Source organism: Phycomyces blakesleeanus (genome assembly GCF_001638985.1).
Source record: "Phycomyces blakesleeanus NRRL 1555(-) unplaced genomic scaffold PHYBLscaffold_31, whole genome shotgun sequence".
NCBI lineage: Eukaryota > Fungi > Mucoromycota > Mucoromycetes > Mucorales > Phycomycetaceae > Phycomyces > Phycomyces blakesleeanus.
Genome location: NW_017265188.1, coordinates 262110 through 280192, shown reverse-complemented (window position 1 = coordinate 280192; position 18083 = coordinate 262110). Strand labels below are relative to the sequence as shown.

The 18083-nt window shown below is 35.7% G+C and overlaps 5 protein-coding genes across 5 annotated transcripts; 2 read left to right on the top strand and 3 right to left on the bottom strand.

The window, feature by feature from the left end:
• Window positions 1-131: 131 nt before the first annotated feature.
• On the top strand, window positions 132-1555 carry PHYBLDRAFT_178373 (hypothetical protein; the record flags this gene model as incomplete). Its single annotated transcript, XM_018437982.1, has 4 exons — window positions 132-436; window positions 569-856; window positions 939-1100; window positions 1181-1555. 4 exons carry the CDS (start codon window positions 132-134, stop codon window positions 1287-1289), a joined length of 864 nt encoding a protein of 287 aa, XP_018285191.1. The 3' UTR covers window positions 1290-1555.
• A 3285-nt stretch (window positions 1556-4840) lies between these two features.
• On the bottom strand, window positions 4841-7815 carry PHYBLDRAFT_67281 (hypothetical protein; the record flags this gene model as incomplete). Its single annotated transcript, XM_018441770.1, has 5 exons — window positions 4841-5352; window positions 5488-5608; window positions 5642-5971; window positions 6017-7652; window positions 7712-7815. 5 exons carry the CDS (start codon window positions 7813-7815, stop codon window positions 4841-4843), a joined length of 2703 nt encoding a protein of 900 aa, XP_018285190.1.
• A 2517-nt stretch (window positions 7816-10332) lies between these two features.
• PHYBLDRAFT_151754 (hypothetical protein) lies at window positions 10333-10773 on the bottom strand (the record flags this gene model as incomplete). The annotated part of the gene is made up of 2 exons (XM_018432744.1): window positions 10333-10464; window positions 10588-10773. The coding sequence occupies 2 exons, from the start codon at window positions 10771-10773 to the stop codon at window positions 10333-10335; spliced, it is 318 nt and encodes a 105-aa protein (XP_018285189.1).
• A 336-nt stretch (window positions 10774-11109) lies between these two features.
• On the top strand, window positions 11110-14506 carry PHYBLDRAFT_174530 (hypothetical protein; the record flags this gene model as incomplete). The annotated part of the gene is made up of 9 exons (XM_018437276.1): window positions 11110-11312; window positions 11388-11532; window positions 11566-11673; window positions 12255-12743; window positions 12862-13122; window positions 13150-13523; window positions 14024-14125; window positions 14301-14341; window positions 14406-14506. 9 exons carry the CDS (start codon window positions 11110-11112, stop codon window positions 14504-14506), a joined length of 1824 nt encoding a protein of 607 aa, XP_018285188.1.
• A 255-nt stretch (window positions 14507-14761) lies between these two features.
• On the bottom strand, window positions 14762-17995 carry PHYBLDRAFT_151752 (C2H2-type zinc finger transcription factor; the record flags this gene model as incomplete). Its single annotated transcript, XM_018432743.1, has 6 exons — window positions 14762-14880; window positions 15129-15427; window positions 15485-15672; window positions 15732-16215; window positions 16311-16612; window positions 16694-17995. 6 exons carry the CDS (start codon window positions 17993-17995, stop codon window positions 14762-14764), a joined length of 2694 nt encoding a protein of 897 aa, XP_018285187.1.
• Window positions 17996-18083: the final 88 nt, after the last annotated feature.

Below are 18083 nucleotides of genomic sequence, written 5' to 3'. Positions count from 1 at the left end.
GCAATAGCAAGCGGAAATCTATCTTGCCATTGCACATTGACACTACTTCATTTACTGCTCCTTCGACCCAAAACAATTATCCATGGCGGCGCATCATCTCATCTAAGCGTCAGCTCCCCTGGATCATATTAATGTCATTCTTTCTTGTCAGTATTTTCCTTAATTTTACCCACTATCGTTCCCAGACCATCCCCAACCTAGTATTTTCAAACGACCCTCTTCCAGCTCCTCCATTACCTGACCTCAATCACGCCATTATCGTCGCTGGACACGCCATCTATTCTGGACCCCCAGACTTTAACAGTGTTACCCAGGATGATTACTGGATTCTTGAATCATTCCAAAAGAATGGTCAGGTCCCTACATTCATTCAACACATCGACCGTGGATTAGTTGCTGCAGAAAAAGATCCTGAATCTCTCTTGATTTTTACAGGGTAAAGTTTATTTATAAATGTTTGTGCTAGTATATATATATATATATATATATGTAGTTATTGTTAAGTTGTACCTAATTTATCTTCGTTTCGTTTTCACTAACTAAACCTTTTACCTGTTTATCGATATAGTGGTCAAACACGTCCTTTAGCTGGTCCACGTTCAGAAGCTCAGTCATACTGGGAGATTGCAGAAATACTATCTACAAAGAATATTAATTTTACACAACAAAACTTGATGGATCGAGTTGTTACTGAGGAGTTTGCTCGAGATTCTCAGGAAAACCTTCTATTTTCACTCTGTCGATTCTCGGAGATCACCGGTCAGTATCCGTCGCGGGTGACGGTGATTGGATTTGAGTTTAAGCGGAAGCGGTTTCTGGACATTCATCGTGCGTCGGTGCGTTATCCGATAGAAAGGTAAAGTTAATAAATCATATAAATAAATTACCTTGGTGTAAGATACTCAATTAAGCTATTTAAATTTAAATTGGGGAAACAGATTTGAGTATATTGGAATCGATCCACCCTACAACCCTGGGGGTGTGTCGGAATGGATAACAGGAGAAGAACTCAACTCTTATGGACCATTCCAAAATGATATTTACGGTTGTCGTGATGGCTTAAGACAGAAGAAATTGGATAGAAATCCATTTCGACGAAGGTAAGAAAGAAATCAATTAAAGCAAAATAAGAAAATGTTACTGAATAAATTATTAAATTCGTTCCAATCGATATAAATAGAAATGCATATCGATACTCATGTCCTGCTCTGGTTGATCTACTCAACCATTGCCCTACCAATAACAAAATCTTCGACGGTCCTCTTCCATGGGATGGTGGCTCGATATAAAGAATTAAAGAGAGAGAAAAGGAAAAAAGGCATTTTTTATACACCCAAGACACCATTATTTATTAACTAATTTTATATTATCAATGGAATTTTGCACTAGTTTATGATGGTCTTGCGTCAATAACAATATTGATTTGTACTCATAGATAAATATACACACAAGAGTACGCTAATTATTTTGGACGGGTTTAAGAGTGAAGTGTACGTAAAGGCACACTCATATACAAAGTTTTTTTTTGGAAATAAACTGCTCTTTGATTACGGTTTAATAATTTTTATTTGATTGATACACTGGTAAAAAGGCGGCTTTAGTAGGACATTTTAGTACGGTTTTCAGGGCTCTAAGGCTGGCTTAAAAGGTGAGTTTTTATTAAGCATGCTTTTTTTCTTTTCTTTATAAACACACATGTATAAAAATATGCTTCAATTTCAATTTTTCTTATTTTATTTAGCTTCTAATGTTATATAAAAGGCGCTTTTTAAATATCCCACTTTTTACTTAATCATTTTTTATAATGAATACAAAAAAACGTTTGCCCACTTCCTATGCAGTATAAAAATAATAAAAAGCTATTCACTTAATCATTCAAATAATGTTAAGAATTACCAAAAAGACCTTTTTGGATTATCTGGTAATAACCAGTTTTGAATATTTATATTATATAGCGTTCAGGACAGCCTCAAAATTATTTTCGTGTCCTAATTTTGAAATGCCGCATAGTAAAAAATAAAAATAATTCCACTGTAATAGAGAACTCATTGTCAAGTGAAAATTTAGAATTTTCACTCACTTTTGCTTTACGCGGCGATTGAAATTCCAATGAAAAGACGTAAAATTTTACTGAGGGAGGCCATTTAGTGATGAAATGAAGTGAAAAATTGGGAGTTTTCTAGTTTTTCACTCCATTTCATCACCAAGTTCTTATTAAGACTTGAGCTTGTTTCTTTACCTTCAAACATATACATAATATAGTCAAGAGTCGTCTCTATATATCTACTTAAGAGAAAAAGTCTTGGAAAGCCAAGTTTATTAAGATGTATCTCTCTTATGTTTGTCACAATACTTATGTTTTCATCAACTGTGGTTGAGTTTTTCTTTTTTTTGACTGGGTTTCACTAATAATTCTTTTTTAGCAGTCTTTGAAAATATCACATCTTAATGGGTTCTCTAATATTGGGCAAAGGGGATATATAAAGGATTTCAAGAGCGATGGATGTGGGGGGGGGGGGGGGGGGGGGGTCCAGTTCAAGAACAAGAATTTGACAAGTGATCTGAAAGTGTGAAGAGGAGGGGAGGTGTTGAGTGATTTTGGATGTAGCTAATAGAGGTTGTCTTTGGTGATATCGTGGTTATGGCTCACAGGGATGGGATAAATGGTAACGTGGTCAGTTTTTATGATTTTACTCAGTACTATCAGCAATTGTCTCAACAAAAGGTGGCTCTTATTTCTCTATTCTTGCTCAGGGATCTCTCAAGATGCCCTCTTACAACAAAATAAAGGAAAAGAACTGATTTTATTAAGATGGTCAGTGACCTTGAATCTTATCCTACGTCCTATAAATGGTACAACAATTTAAGGATTTGTGCAAAACCCATCTCTCCCTACAGACAGGCTACTGAGGTTCGAACCAGAAAATAGTCTCACTATTCTACACCACTTATATTTGTGTGGGACTTCACAAGCTCAAATGTAATATAAAATAGTAAAAAAGAAATAATTCAGGACAGTACACTACCACAGATACACTCTTTCCAGAAATTATTGGTGCAAAAATAAAAATAAATTTAGTGCAAAAATAAAAAATTATTTAGTGCAAAAACAAAGATAAAATTTGGTGCAATTTTTTTACTATTTCTCTGCTTAATTCATCTTTTTTAGTGCATTTGGTGCATTCCATTTTTGCACCAAATTTATTTTTGTTTGTGCACCAAATTGATTTTTATTTTTGCCCCAATAATTTCCAGAAAAAGTGTATTAGAAACCAAATATGATTGTTTATTGTACTTAAGCAATATGATTGGCCCAGATATTTTTTCTTTGTGTAATTTCGTGAATTGAATCTTTTCTCTTTCAAATAAAGCAGGAAGAAAGGTTTGGTTCTACTTCAAACTTTTTTGATCACAACAAAACACCACCAGACATTTTTGGTATCATTTTGGGTGAAAATTGGCACCTAAGCAATATGATTGACTTAGAGGCCAAAATATTGTAATTTGTTTTTGTACTCAATTTTTTTCATCTGAATAAAGAATAAAATTAAGTTCAGTACTACTTGTGGGCTTTTAAAGTAAGAAAAAAAACTGTTAGGGAAGTCAGAAAGTATTCAAGTGAGACAAAGGATTTATTAAGGAAAGTTGGGGGTTGATTTGAGTAACCAAAAAATGACTTCACACTATGGGAAAAAAGGGGTGTTTTTTGTAATTGTGACTTCATTTTTGGCCTATAATAATTAAAAAATCACCAAAAAAATCAAAATAAAACAAAAAATTCTACTACTACAAAAATTGGAAGCCAAATATGGTAGAATATGGTACCCAAACAATATTATTGGCCTAGAGAATTTTTCTTTCTATAATTTTGTGAGTTGAATATTTTTTCTTCCAAATAAAGGAGGAAAGAAGATTTGGTCCGACTTCAAACTTTTTTGATCACAACAAAAAGCTGTTCAAGTAAGACAAAACATTGAATAAGAAAATGTGGAGGCTGTATTGTGTAATGAAAAAATAATTCTGTTAAAATTTGGTAAAGGCAATAATTTTCAGCATATAAAACAACTTTGTCAAAATTTCAAATAAGAAAAAATATACATTTTTTTTGTTTCTTACATAATATTAGTAAAGAATGCCTAGCAAAGGCAACCTTCTAAGGCACAACTCAACCTAATGAAGATATAAATATATAAACATATTTTTTTAATAAGCTACAGCTGTAATTTCAATTATATGCTATTAGAACATACCTCTTTAACTTATAAAAATAAGACAAACTGAGAGAGAATGCCTTAGTGTTTTTTTTAAAAACATTTCTACAAGTTGTAATATTGATATTAAAAGCTAGTAGATCAATGAGAATTTTTTAAATCGATTTTGAATAAGTGTGAGATCACGTCCTTTGCATTGTTTCTTACTCTACTTTACCAACAAAAGTTTGTTCATTACGTGTTTTTACATACACTATGGGAAAAAAGTGGGGATTCCGCTGGGGATTCAGCTGGAGATTCAGCTTGGGATTGAGCTGGCGATTCTTGCGAATTGCAGTACACACCTACTGACATTTCTTTCATTTATGGTAATTTCTAACGGTACAGCTGTTTCTATTGGTTTAGAGTTCCAATTTTAAGTTGAACCTGTTAAGGCTCAGATTTGGGTGTACGAATTTGATATAAATGAGCCAAAAGTGGATTAGTGTAATGTTTTAAGTGTTATGATAAATTTTTAAATGGTACAAAAATCTGAAATGGGGGGAGAAGCAAAGAGAGCTGGAAAAGAAGAGATTTTATTGGACAAACCCCATTGGGAAAAATACTTTTTTTTTGATAAGTCATTTTTTTTAATAGATTTTTGCAATGTTCATCAACATCCACCAGAACATGCCAAATTTTGCAATGTTGAGGAACTTTTGGTTATTGGAAGACCCGATGGACAAGTGAATATCAACAGCCTGAACAATGTTGATTTCATCTTTGTTGACTTCAACCAGGCCTCCAAGGGGCAGAACCACAATGTTGTTGTAATTGTCTGTTACCACGGCTGGGGTATAGATGCAATTTATATTGCTGTTTGGAACAATTTGGTACTTTTGCATAAAGAACGCCTTCCTCATTCTGTCTGCAGAGTCTCTTGCTTGAACGATCTTTATCTGACCAAGGAATAATTGACCATTTGATTGAAAAACACCTGCAAGTGTATCGCACAAAGTGGGAGTTGACAACCCGGAATTGTCACTGTTGACACGAGAACCAAAGAAATGGAGATTAAAGCCTGGGAAATTGACAGGGGCCAGCTTGACAAAATCACCAATTGAACTTCTCACAGATCTTGTTCCATTACCAGCTAGTTTCTCTATGACATACGATCCTCCATTACAAAGATGCCAACAGATGAATTGCTTGCCAAATCTTGTAGCGACATCTCAAGAGGTGGAATGGCAGTTGGTCTTGAATAAATGTTCGCAGATGAACTTATTGAACTGTTCACCGTTTTCAGTTTTGTATTGCAGCACGGAACTGAAACGAACAATGTCGTCAGTGATATGATGCAGAAGGTGGATCTTTGGCTTGAACGTGAAGTCTTGCTTAGAAAATCCTTTTTGGAGAATCTAGACATCCAGTTGAAAAAGCAGATCCGTTACATCAGTGACAGTGTGTTTTATCTGGGCAATATAGTAGTCAAAGCACCGGTCGACTCCATGCATATACACCAAAGACGACAGGCGGCCTAATGCATGCAAGGCTTTAATGAATAAACTTGCCGATGGTTTGTCACTAAAGAGCTTGCTCATAATTCCAGGCAGGACTTGAATCAATTCCTTGAAATCGCGTCCAACAAACAAACTAGTGTGGCAAAGCTTGTTCCTGAATGTTTGGCTGTAACTCTTACAAGATTTGTAAGAGTTTAGAGCTTCCTGGAGTCTCCCCTTTTCACTTGTAGTCAGCATCTTCTGTTTCCAGAGAAAAGTCATCTAGTATTTCGTCAGGCCAAGAGGAATAATGTGGAGAATTTTGACAGGCATGTCTTTGGTAGGGTCAAAGGCTTCGAGTCTAAGAAATTCCTCACTTTCATTCTTGATATAACTCAATTCGCACCCATTGAGATATAGCTCTGACTGGGAATCAGCATTGGCAAAGGCGCACAAGAAATCCCTCGTTCTTTCTTCTGACCCATGGTGGTCAACTGGAGAATATGGCGGAGTGTCAGGGATGGAACCCTGTTCAATATGAGGCAAAGGTATGAGGCATTTTTGGCAAAACTTCTTGGCAGATGTTCCCTTATGCATGGCAAGCTGAGATTGACGAGGGTTGTCATCCATAAAGAGCAACAGGGGCGCAATGACAAGAACTACTTCACCATAATCCTCAGAATACATCTCAATACCTTTCTCCAGCCTAACGAGGTCATTGACGATATGGGGCAACATCTCAATGGCATTCAGTATATGATTTGAGATACAAATGAAAAGAGCATTTTCTCGTTTGTTTCTTGTCTCAAGTGACAACGCAGCAAAGTACATTAAGTAACTGTCATACTTGTTGTACTGCTTTGTTGAATTACCAGAGGTATCATTGGAATAGAGATTAAGTGGGCAGACAACCACTTTCATCAAACCAGAGCCTAGAAGTCTTCTCTTGAATTCTTCAACACGGGATTTGTTGAGCCACAAGTCAGATTGAACACTAGTAAGAGCATAGGTGACAATTTTGGCAGGGCAATAAGAAACAGAGAAACCACGTCCAAGGAAAAGATTGCTGTCTTTTTGAACAGTAGACATAATCCTATCAACTTCAATGGTATACTTCAGGGTAGAGACAGCAAAGTTCGTAGAGTTTCCAAACCGCAGGAAGTGTGTATCATCAGGATGGTTCAGCCGAGGATCGTGGCCACCATAAACCTGGAACGCATTGGCAAGTATGGATCCGTCCTTGGTGAAGAACTTCTTAAGGAGATACCAGTTTGGGGAGCCTTGGACTTTGACAACATCACCCACCCAGTAGTTCATTCCGTTTGAAGTGATCATTGGGTGCTGGAGCAATGGGTTCTCCTTCCACTTTTCGCCTTGGTTGAGATTCAACTGCTGGTTTTCCATGAAGTCAGGAAGGGCCGAGATTTGAGATGATTTTCTGGGACATGTCATGATAAACTTGATGTAATTGGACGGTTTGTTCATCCAAAGTACATGTCGTTCATTGTCTTGGTTCACAACATCGAAACTGGCAGTAGGAAAAACAGGGATCTGGTTCTTTTTCTGCTTGTGATAGTTAATCACAGCATTTGGTGTCGGAAAATCCAGTGCTACTCCAGATTCTTTACGGATGTCCAAGACTATCTTCATGGCAAACATGATCTTCTTGATAGATCTTTCTGAGGCAAGATCTTTATCGCCGTAGAAGAGAGCATGTAAGATAAACTCTACTTTCGATTTAAACAGACGGGTGGGTCCAGTAACAATGTCAGCAAAGTCATCAGGCCAGTACGATGTCTGTCTGCTGCTGTCTTTGTTTGAGTAGGCATTCATGGCATAAGAAAGAGATTGGAAGGTTCTCATTTCTGCTGCCATTCTAGCGATATGATCCTGGCTATCATATTCTACTCTGGTGTCCGTGTCTTCATTGTCAGTGGTCTCATCATAGTCATCTGATGAATCACTGTTCAGCAAAAAAAAACAGGTTATTATCTATTTCAATATTGCATTACTAATTTTTACTTATGATAGAATGTGATCATCATTATATTCGTCTTCGTCAGAGATTTCATAGCCATATGTGTCCTGAGGGTTTTCAATAATAAATTCCATTGGGGCAGGTCCATTATTACTGTTCAGGTTGGTAGTGGCAGTGGTAGTGGCAGTGGCAGTGCTTGCAGAAGAAGAAGGGCCATCAAACATAGCAGGTCTAATGTTAAAGTATGCTCAATTTCAGCTTTACATTATATAGTATTTTTCATCCTACTTTTAGGATTAACTTACCTTCTTTTTAGAAGTTTCTCATACTCCCCCATTTCGTTTGGATGTTTTTTTGTATAATGTCTTCTGAGGCCTTGCAAGGACCCTAACACTCTTTTGGTTTCACAGACGGTGCACACAAATGTTCAGTTGTCTGTAGCCGTCAGTGTGAGGAATGTGTTCCTCTTTGTTGTGAAGTGATTTTCCATGTTTAAAAATCTTTGGAACGAAAGATGTAGAAAAACGTAAACTAATTTGAGGTACCATATCTTTAATCATGCAAAAAATGACTGCTAAAAAAATCATGTGAAATAATGTGAGCTAATTTTTTTTTGTTTACTTGTTTCCTTCTTTTTCTTTTTTTTTCTCATGACTGAAAGGTAAGTTTCAAGCGTAATCTAACAAGATGATAGCATCCATCATACTAAACACCCTCAGTAAGTAATATATTTATTATGCCCTACTTCATATTGATACTAATATATATTTTTTATTAGATTCTATGGAGATTCCAACATGAGATTGTATTAGGAAGTTACTTCAAACTATGCTAAGCTGTCTGTCGTGATATTATAAGGTATCTACTCCTAACATAACTAAATAAGCAGTCTTTTCCTTTACTTTTATTAATAACTTTACTCTCATCTCTTTAGGTAAGTCTCATATATCACTGTCTGTCTAGTATAAAAAGGTAATTTACCATATTATTTACTTCAAAGGTCATAACACTAATACTGTTTCTGTTTAATAGTCGTTCTTCTTTACTTTTACCATGTCTATCTCCCAATCTATTGCATAAGAGAGGCTGCTACACTAGACTAGCTACTAGTATATAGAACGCGTAATCCTAGTACTATTTTTTATTGAAACCTAAATAAAAACATTTTTTTGAAACATTTTTTTTAAACATTTTTTGAAACCCTATAATTGCAATTATTGGACCCCCCATTTTTCAGATTTTTTGTATCCATCCTTTTTTCCATTTATGGTAAATTCGAGCGGACACTTCATATTCCGCTTTAGGAAATTTTAGTCAGGCCAAATTTAAATCTAGCTTGGACATTGAGTTTAAAAAAATCTCAGTGGGTGTGTAGAATCTCTAGTTCTTTTTTAAGTAATACATTTTAATTGCCATTAGCTTATTGATGTTAGCTTTTATTCATATCCCGCTATATTTACCCATCTGCTATACCCTTATTTTAATTGGTAGTAAAAGAATAGAAAAAGGTTTCTATTGGTATGAATGAAAGAAAAAAGTTCTTTAATTGGCAATAAAATATTATTTTAGTTTTACAATTATTTTAATTGGATAAAATACATTCTATCATACTATATGCTTAAATTATATTGGTCATTTCAACAAAAACATTCTCTTAAATAGCTCTCATTTATATATTGTTGTGAATGAGTATTGATTACTGCTGAATCTGAGAGTAAGACTGAAGGATAAAATAATATCCTCAGCTATTCCAGTCAAACGGATCTCCCTTTATGATATTATCTAATACACAGATCATCATATACATAATTGATTATTTATTATTATCACCATGACATGGGATATACAAATACATATACATTATATATATGGCATCATTATATTTCATCTACATATTTCTTTTATTATACAAATACTTAATTGAGAGACTACAACTACAACTATTTAATATTATGAAACATTACCCAAGTATCTGGGTCGGAATACTAAAATATTACCAATAGCATAAATGCTCTTCTTTACCAAAACTCTTGGACTGATCTGACTGGAGAAGTATCATATCAATTGGTCTTTCCGGATCTTTCCAGAAGAACAATACCCCTGGAAGATGACATTGTGATAAAGATTACTTAAGCACACACTGAATTACAAATTAGAAAAACATATAAATATCAGTAGATAGTTCCGTGTAGAAAGAGAATCGAATTTTATCATTCTTTACTTTTCTTTTGAAATAAACAACCTACACAAGTTCTCACAAATTCTTTTGTCTATATTATATTTTGCTTTATTTTCTCCCCACAACATATATATTCGGATTTGTGCACAGTTTTAATTAGGCAAAAAAGTTTTATTTCATAGAGGATTTTTATTTAAAAATGTTTTTATTAGTTGTTATAAAAAGAACAATTCTTTATTCATTAATTGTATTGGCTAAATATCATTTGAATAATTTCATATTTTTATATTTAGTATACAGTTTATTATACCTACCTGATATGAACTTATCAGAAAGGTGTTGCTTTCTACGACTTCTCCATAACTGACTAACCTTTGTGATTGATGCCCAGTTTTTATGACATCTGGTGAAATCAATTCCATACTTCTTGAGCGCGTGTGAATGACTGACACACATTCTGGTCCGGTCCTCTTGAGGGATAGATGTTCAGCTTGAATTGGGCCCGAGAATCTGAACAGACGAAAGAGCAGCAAGCTGATCACAAATATGCTTGGTGCAAGTGTTGATAGCCCCCTTGACTTCTGCGGTTGGACTTATTCCTAGGTCTTGCTCAATCATCTGTAATACATGATTGGAATTTATATTACAGATGTTTGGTACTGGTCTTGGGATAGAGTCAGTAGATATCTATTGTAGCTGATATTAATTGACAAGGCTTTAATTATTATAGTATTTACTTACATTGACAGAAGCTACAATAGTATTATCTGGGAGTTCTCGATCTTTCAATTCATTGTGAAGACTTGTTATTTCGAGTTGTATTGCATCTTGTTTTTTCTCCAATGCTTCTTGACCATTCTTTAGAGAAATAAGCGCGTCTTGAATGTCTTGAAGCAACTGAATCACTGAATTATCTATATTATTCATAATAGTAAAAAAAAGTAATGAGTTTGTTATAGAAAAAGAAAGAAAGAGTAAAAAATTTCCCTAAAACTATTATTAGTTTCAAATTGTTAGCTCCAAATTATTAGTTTCAAATTACTTGTCCAAATCTATTGGCTACTCTTGAAGAATTATTGATCTAGTAATTTTAGAATGATGGCATAGAGTTACCCCTTTAAGATTACAAGTGTACATTCGAATTATCTATGCCATCATTACATTGATATAATTAAGTATAAACATATTCATTCAGAAAGCAATTACTTCTACAATCACTTATATAACAAAAGTTCTTTTTATTTTTTTTACTTACTCCAAAATATGGTTCGAATCACAAAGATCTCCCCTCACAAATGCAGTTCCTGTCATTTGCCTTACAATAGCTCTTCAAATGCTACAAAATGTCAAAATAGATGTCTTAAAAAGCTGGTAGATGCAGCTATCAATGGATCTTTCATCCAAGACATGTCTCTCCCTGTTGAAATCCAGTCTATGCCAGCACCAGCCCCAAGCTTGATCGTTGAGTAAGCTTATTAAAAACTAAAATACAAAAAGATAGAGAATATATTAATTATCTGGATACTTTGGTAAACAAACAGTGAAGACATTAATATAATCAGTGATGAAAATATGGATATCATTGACAGAACTGAAAATGATGAGCCCATAAAAAGATTGCCAGCCACTTCAACGAGATTCTTGCTAGCTCTACAAGCACATATAGAGCATGCACACCTTACCTTGGTAAAGAGCTTCTGAAGTATATCTCCAGAATAGAGGAGAAGAAATATGACGTTTGCTGCAATGGCTGTATGTTGTTTGATGCAAATGAAACTGAGTGCTCACATTGTGGTGAAGATTGCTACAAGAGTGCCCAAGACAATGGTACGTTGGTTCCTGCAAGAACCATGGTTCAAATTCCTCTGGGCGGACAACTTGCTCTCTGTTTGGCCAACAATAGCACCAGAACAGAGATGCGCTACCGTTACCATCTTAAGCCAAGTCAAGATGGCACAAAGACCGATGTATTTGATGGTCAGGCCTACCAGTCTAAGAAGCATCTCTTCTTGGGAAGTGATGACATTGCAATTTTGCTGTCTGTGGATGGGTTTGCTCCTCACAATGTTCCCGGATCAGTAACAATTGTCCATGCCACCATCTTGAACTTGAATCCAATGATCCAGTACAAAAGAAAAATAATGGTCCAGCTTGCCATGATTCCTGGACACAAGGCACCCACTGACTTCTGGTTATTGATGAGACCAATCATCAGAGATCTCTGTGTGTTGCAGTTTGAAGGAATGATTGTCAAAACAGCCACAGAAACCATCAAGGCCAAGGTCCACGTGTTAATGGCAACGGGTGATATCCCAGCTCTGGCAAAGCTAGCATGTCATGTTGGCCACATGAGCAAAGATGGCTGCAGAATCTGCCATGTTGTTGGCCAATCTCCTGGCCATGGTCAGTATTTCCGTATGTCACCAGCCACTGCCCTACATACACTGGGGAGCTTCCATGATTTCCGTGAGGCAGACGAGTCCAGCCAAAGAGGACTTACAGGACAATTACCACTGGCAACATTGGATGCATTCTCCAGGCCATATTTCTTCACCTTGGATGAAATGCACAGTGTCTGCCATGGTGTAGCAAAACAGGTCTGGGGGCTCGTCACTGGCAAGTACAGAAAAAAACATCTGCTTGTTCTCTCTGTTGGAGTCCAGAAAGAGATAGATGCAGCAATGACATCGACAAGGAAAACGATCCCTACATCATTTCATGGTGCTTGGAGAGACGTATCAAAGAATGCAGAATACTTTAAGACAGTAGACTGGGCAGACTTCCTTCTGTTTGTTGTTCTGACTCTAGTAGCAGAACGGATAAGAAATATACCTGCACGGAAGGCATTGCTTGGCCTTGTACAAGTGTGCAATTTACTCATGAGCTGGGAGTTATCAGTAGAGGAACAAGCCTCAATAAAAAGGTATATTAAATATCATTATTTGTTACTCTTTTTTAAAAATATATACTAACTTCTATCTTAGAGAACTTGTTGAATGAAATGTGTACCTTGAGACTCTGCTTGCCAAGGACAAGGTCGATCTTAAGGTTTTCACCATTAACCAGCACCTCTTACAACACTACCCAGATATGATCGAAGCATTTGGCCCGCCAAGATCATACAATGCTAGATCGGTAGAAAGAGCAATTGGTGAGTACTCTAATGTCATTAAGAGTAACTCTGCCATCGGAACCAATGCTGGCAATATCATGCTTTGCTTGGCACAGACCAGACAGATAGAGCACACAAAGGCATATATAGCAGCAAGACTTCTTGTATACAAAGATTTCTCTGCTGGTTAGCCGATGACGGGTGAAGGTGAACGTGTTGGTGCTGGGTCTGATATTGAGTTCTGGGGGCCTTTGAGGAATAGAACGATTCGAGATAGTTTTGAAGGCATTTCATGTCTTTCAAAACTTCTTGAAGACTTTTATGATTCAAAGGGGGAAGAGTGTAGCATGATTGAAGCAGCTATACAAACTAGCTGCAAGGCATTTGTCAATGGTTGTGTGATTGACTCTGCGCTCGACCAAAATTGTGTAAGAGAGGCACATAACATCAGATTACAGATTCAGGTTGATGAGAACCGCAACATTGGGCAGAGCTACTCTCCAATCTATAAGGATTTCTTTGGGAAGGTTGTCGTTTTCTTTGAGCACAAGCTTAACAACAAGAGGTGACTGCTTGCTCTTGTCCAGATATATGCCATCCATGAAATGAATAGAATTCATGTTGTGACAAATGTACATGCGAAGCCAAAGGTTGTTCATCTGGCTGGTATAAAAGAGCTGGTTGGCTTGGTGGTGTCTACAGCCACTAATGGACAGTATATTGTCTGGCTGGAACTGAATTGTGGGCTAAAATTGTTGCTTGGTTATCATGCAGACATATAATTTGTTTTTTTTTTGTGTAATACATTTTTTTTTCGAATTGTCTTAACTTTTTGCTGAGAGGATAAAATATACTTAGATATTTTTCTCTCTTTTACCTCTGACTTTTAATAGTCATCAGTTGCAATCTACATCTACTAAAAATGTAAAATCTGTAGTTAAAATATACTTTTGTCTATCAGGAGATTTAATTTTTGGTGTTCAATTTGCCTTTTGTCAACCTTTTCAAAAAACAGAGACTTTCTTGTTTCATTTTGAATTTTTGATGATTTTTTAATTATTATAGACCGAAAAGAAAGTCACAAATTCGAAAATCCCGAGTTTTTTCCCATAGTGATATAGTATATTATCTTTTTAGGGAATATGTCTATATATTCTTGTTTTTGAGGTATGTATAATAAAAAAGCAATATTGTACTTTGTAATGTAGTTATCTATCTTGGGTCTCATTAGCTGACAATTAGCCTTTTCATCATCTGGTCAAAATGAGTTGAGGTAATACTTGCACACCTAGTTTACAAAGTAATTGAATACTAACCATCTTTTATTCATTTTTATTTGTAGAGATTCTAACTTTTATGAAATTCATCTCAGCAAACTCAAAGGTAAGCTTTCATTTGATTTATATTTTTAAACTGAAAATACTTATTCATATTTATATTTTACTAGATTGCTTTTGTACTTCACTATTACAGGTGCTCTTAAGTGCTTTTGTCTTCAAAGATTATCAGAAATATAGATTCCATGACCCTATATTTAGCTTAGAATAACTAGATTTAATTTATTATATATTTCTGCTCATAAATTATATGGTGTAGCTATAGCTTAGCATTTTTTTCTACTTTGAAACAAAAAATAAAAACCAATTTATTTAAAACACAATTTTTTTGAACCATTTTTTTGAAAACCCATTTTTAAATCCATGATTTATTTTGACCAGAATTTATTGCAGATAATTTGTCTATATATGGGCATATAAGATACATCTATATTCCTACACAAGAAATTTCTCTGGTGGTTATTTGTTAAAGAGCGGAGTTATAAACTAATCCATAATAGGCAGGAGGTGAAAAAGTGGGTAGGCAAAAAACAACTATCTGGACGACCTCCTGAGCAGGCCCCCAGTGAACCCCCAGAAGCACCTCTTTTTTTCTGTAGTGTCACAAAAATTACGCAAAAAAATTGATACTGAGAAGAAGAAAACAGAAGGTTTAAATAATAATTATAATAATAATAGAGAAGGAGCATCATTTTATTTATCAAAAAGAATATTATTGAAAATGAACCAGTAGGAACCGAACTTGCTCAAATTTACAATGTAAAATGGGTTGCGGAAAATATGCAAATCTAACTTACAAACAAGATTCATATTAGCAATATCAGAATGCTCACCTGTCATTACAGTCTTGGCATAGTTATTGTTTCTGTCATTATCCGTATAAGAAACAATGCTAAGAAACTTAACAACAGAGCCTGAGACAAGTCCTATACGAGGGCGAGAGATTGGATCATCTCTAAAAACAAATGTGCTAAAACTGTTGTTTTGGATGGCATCATCTTCAATATCTCCAGAGTTGTTGTTGTCCTTTAGCTCTCTCGAGCTGCCAAAGAAGGTGTAATAGAATAAGGATTTATTGTTGTCCTTAATAAACCTCTCTATTCCAGTTCCAGACTTCTCTCGGTTGCCAGAACTATTAATTCATGACCCGCCATCAATTACATGTTGTAATGCTACCTGCTTTGCAAACTTCAGGCAAACATCCCTGGAAGTGTTTTGGCAATTTGTATGAAACAGATGTTCATGAATGTGCTTATTGAACTGTTCGCCCTTTTCTGTTTCATAATTGAGGGCTGATCCAAAACGAATTATATCTTCCTTGAGATGTGTCAAGTAATGAACTTTTGGCTTGGTGCAATATGCCTTGTGGAGCTCATTCTTGGTTCTTTATCGTAGTCAAACAATGCTCTGATCAAGCGCTTCACTGCATTATTTACTCTGATAATATAGTTATCAAAGTTTGATGTCATCTGACAAACAAATACCAGAGAACACAATTGGCCAAGTTCAACAAAGCATGATATTACAAGGTCTAGCTCATGATTTCCAGAGAATTCTGTAATTAGAATTACAGAAAGTATTTGAAGCAGAACCTTGAAATCTCTACTGAGGAATGAACCACTATGTCTCAAGTTTTGGGTGAACTTTCTTGATAGACCAGTTGATTGCGTGTAATCTGTCAAGAATTCTGAAAGTCTTGCTATTGTGGCTGTGTCATTCTTAAGCACGACCTTAACCAAGTCAATCACCATATACTTTGCAACACCAAGAAGTATTGTGTGGAGGATTTCCACTGGTGTATCCTTTTCTGAATCAAACGACTGCAATTCTAATAAGTGGCTAGTCAAACAATCTCTAAAGCTTATCTTGTTTGCAGGCGTGTTCATTCCAATTTTCAGAGCATTTGAGATCTTAGTGTCTCTGCCAGGTGACGAGTTTACAAGAACATAGTGCTTTCAAGTTTGTCTCTCATGACACTCACAGAAGTAGGACAAGTCCTTCACAAAGTCTTTTACAGTCTAAGTTCAATGTAGTATCTTCTGCAAGGAAATATGGTAGCCAGCTCAAGTAATCCGCAAAGTTCCGAATGACATGCCATGTCAGCCTCAATCCAAAGGATGGGAGCAACAACCGGAACATACTCATTGTCTTTAATGGAGAACATTTTTACACCTTTCTTGAGTTTCTTAAGGTCATCAACGATTGCTGGCAAAAGAGACATACCATTTGCACCATCTTTCTTAGGGATTGTAGAAAGAAACTGGATGTTTGCTATCGAATTTTGATCCTTAAAAGGCAAGGTAGTGCATCTCATTAACTAGCATTCAAACAGATTGTACTGCTTTGAACAATTGCCGGAAGTGTCATCTGTAAAAAGGATGATTAAAACAATCCTAACTTTGTAAAATACTGCATTGCAATCTATATTACCAGGCAAAACAGAAAAAGGCATAGGCTTCTTCATTCGATGAACTCCAAAAAGGAGAAAGTCATGAGAAGGACTCAATCTGGTAAGGCTACTTGAAATACTGTAGTAGTAATCTCTTTCAACAGGAGTGGTGTCAACGTGAGAGATCTGCTCTACTCTAAGATTGGTAACAGCAACCTCAGCGTCATAGCATACAATCAAAATTGCTCTGACCAGATACTCTCTCGCAAAAATGTTTTTGTTTGCCATGTGAAACGATTCAACCAAAAAGTGAATGCTGCAATCGTTTGTCTTCAAGTAAGCAATGTTTCCAAACCAGACATCTATACTATTTACAGTGTGCATAGGCTGCTGAAAGAGATGGTGAGTTCTCCACTTTTCACCTTGTTCCAAACAGATCGATTGGTTTGGGGTACAATTGGGCATGGATGTGATCAACTTAGATTTCTTTGCATTTGCCATAAGAAATCTCAAGTGGTCAGATGGAAGGTTAATATGGGCAAATGTGTTCCCATTCAATCCAGGTACTGATATTCTTTGTAAAGGAAAGACAGGCATCTTAGACTTCTTTCTTGTCTGATAATTTAAAAAAGCATCCAAACGAGGTAACTTAAATGTTCTTCCTATGAGAGTTTCTTGCTGGATCTTAATGATCAAGTTTATTGCAAGCAGTATCTTTTTCAACATTTGCTGGGAGATCATGTCATAATCCCCATTGATAAAAGCAAAAAGGATCATGGTTTGAAGATCGCAAAAAGGATAACAGCTTGTAGGGTCATTTATAGTGCCAATTGTCTCAAAGACATCTTCCGGGATCTCAGAGTTATTATCAGCCATTGATACTTTATCAGCAGCAGCAGCAGAAAAAAACATGTCAGAGAACGCGTTGAAAACTGGATTACTGTTCATTTCAATATCAAAGAAATTATTGACAATATCGTTTTTCTCATCTACAATGTTGTCTTCTTCATCCCCAATACTGGAGGAGTCATCTTCGTCACTCAAGTAATCAAATGCATTAGCATCTGGAATAGTGTTCTCGACTATCAATTCGGCCTGATCGGGTTTGTTGAGTACAGTATTGGTTGCCATTTGATTACTTATATGGTGAACCTTCGAATGCCTTTTCAGTAACCAAGGCTTTTTGAACTCTTTTTCGCATTCAGAGCAGGTAAAAACATCTGAATTGATGCTAAAGTTAAGTTCGCCTTGCCTTTTAGGGGGGCAAGTCTTAACAATTTTATATGTTTCTTGTCTTGTATTCTTTTGCATAATAGTAAATTGATTGTAAAAACAAAGGGGGAAAATGACTTTGCGAAAATAATTGAATTTATAAAATGTGCAAAGATCGATATTTAAT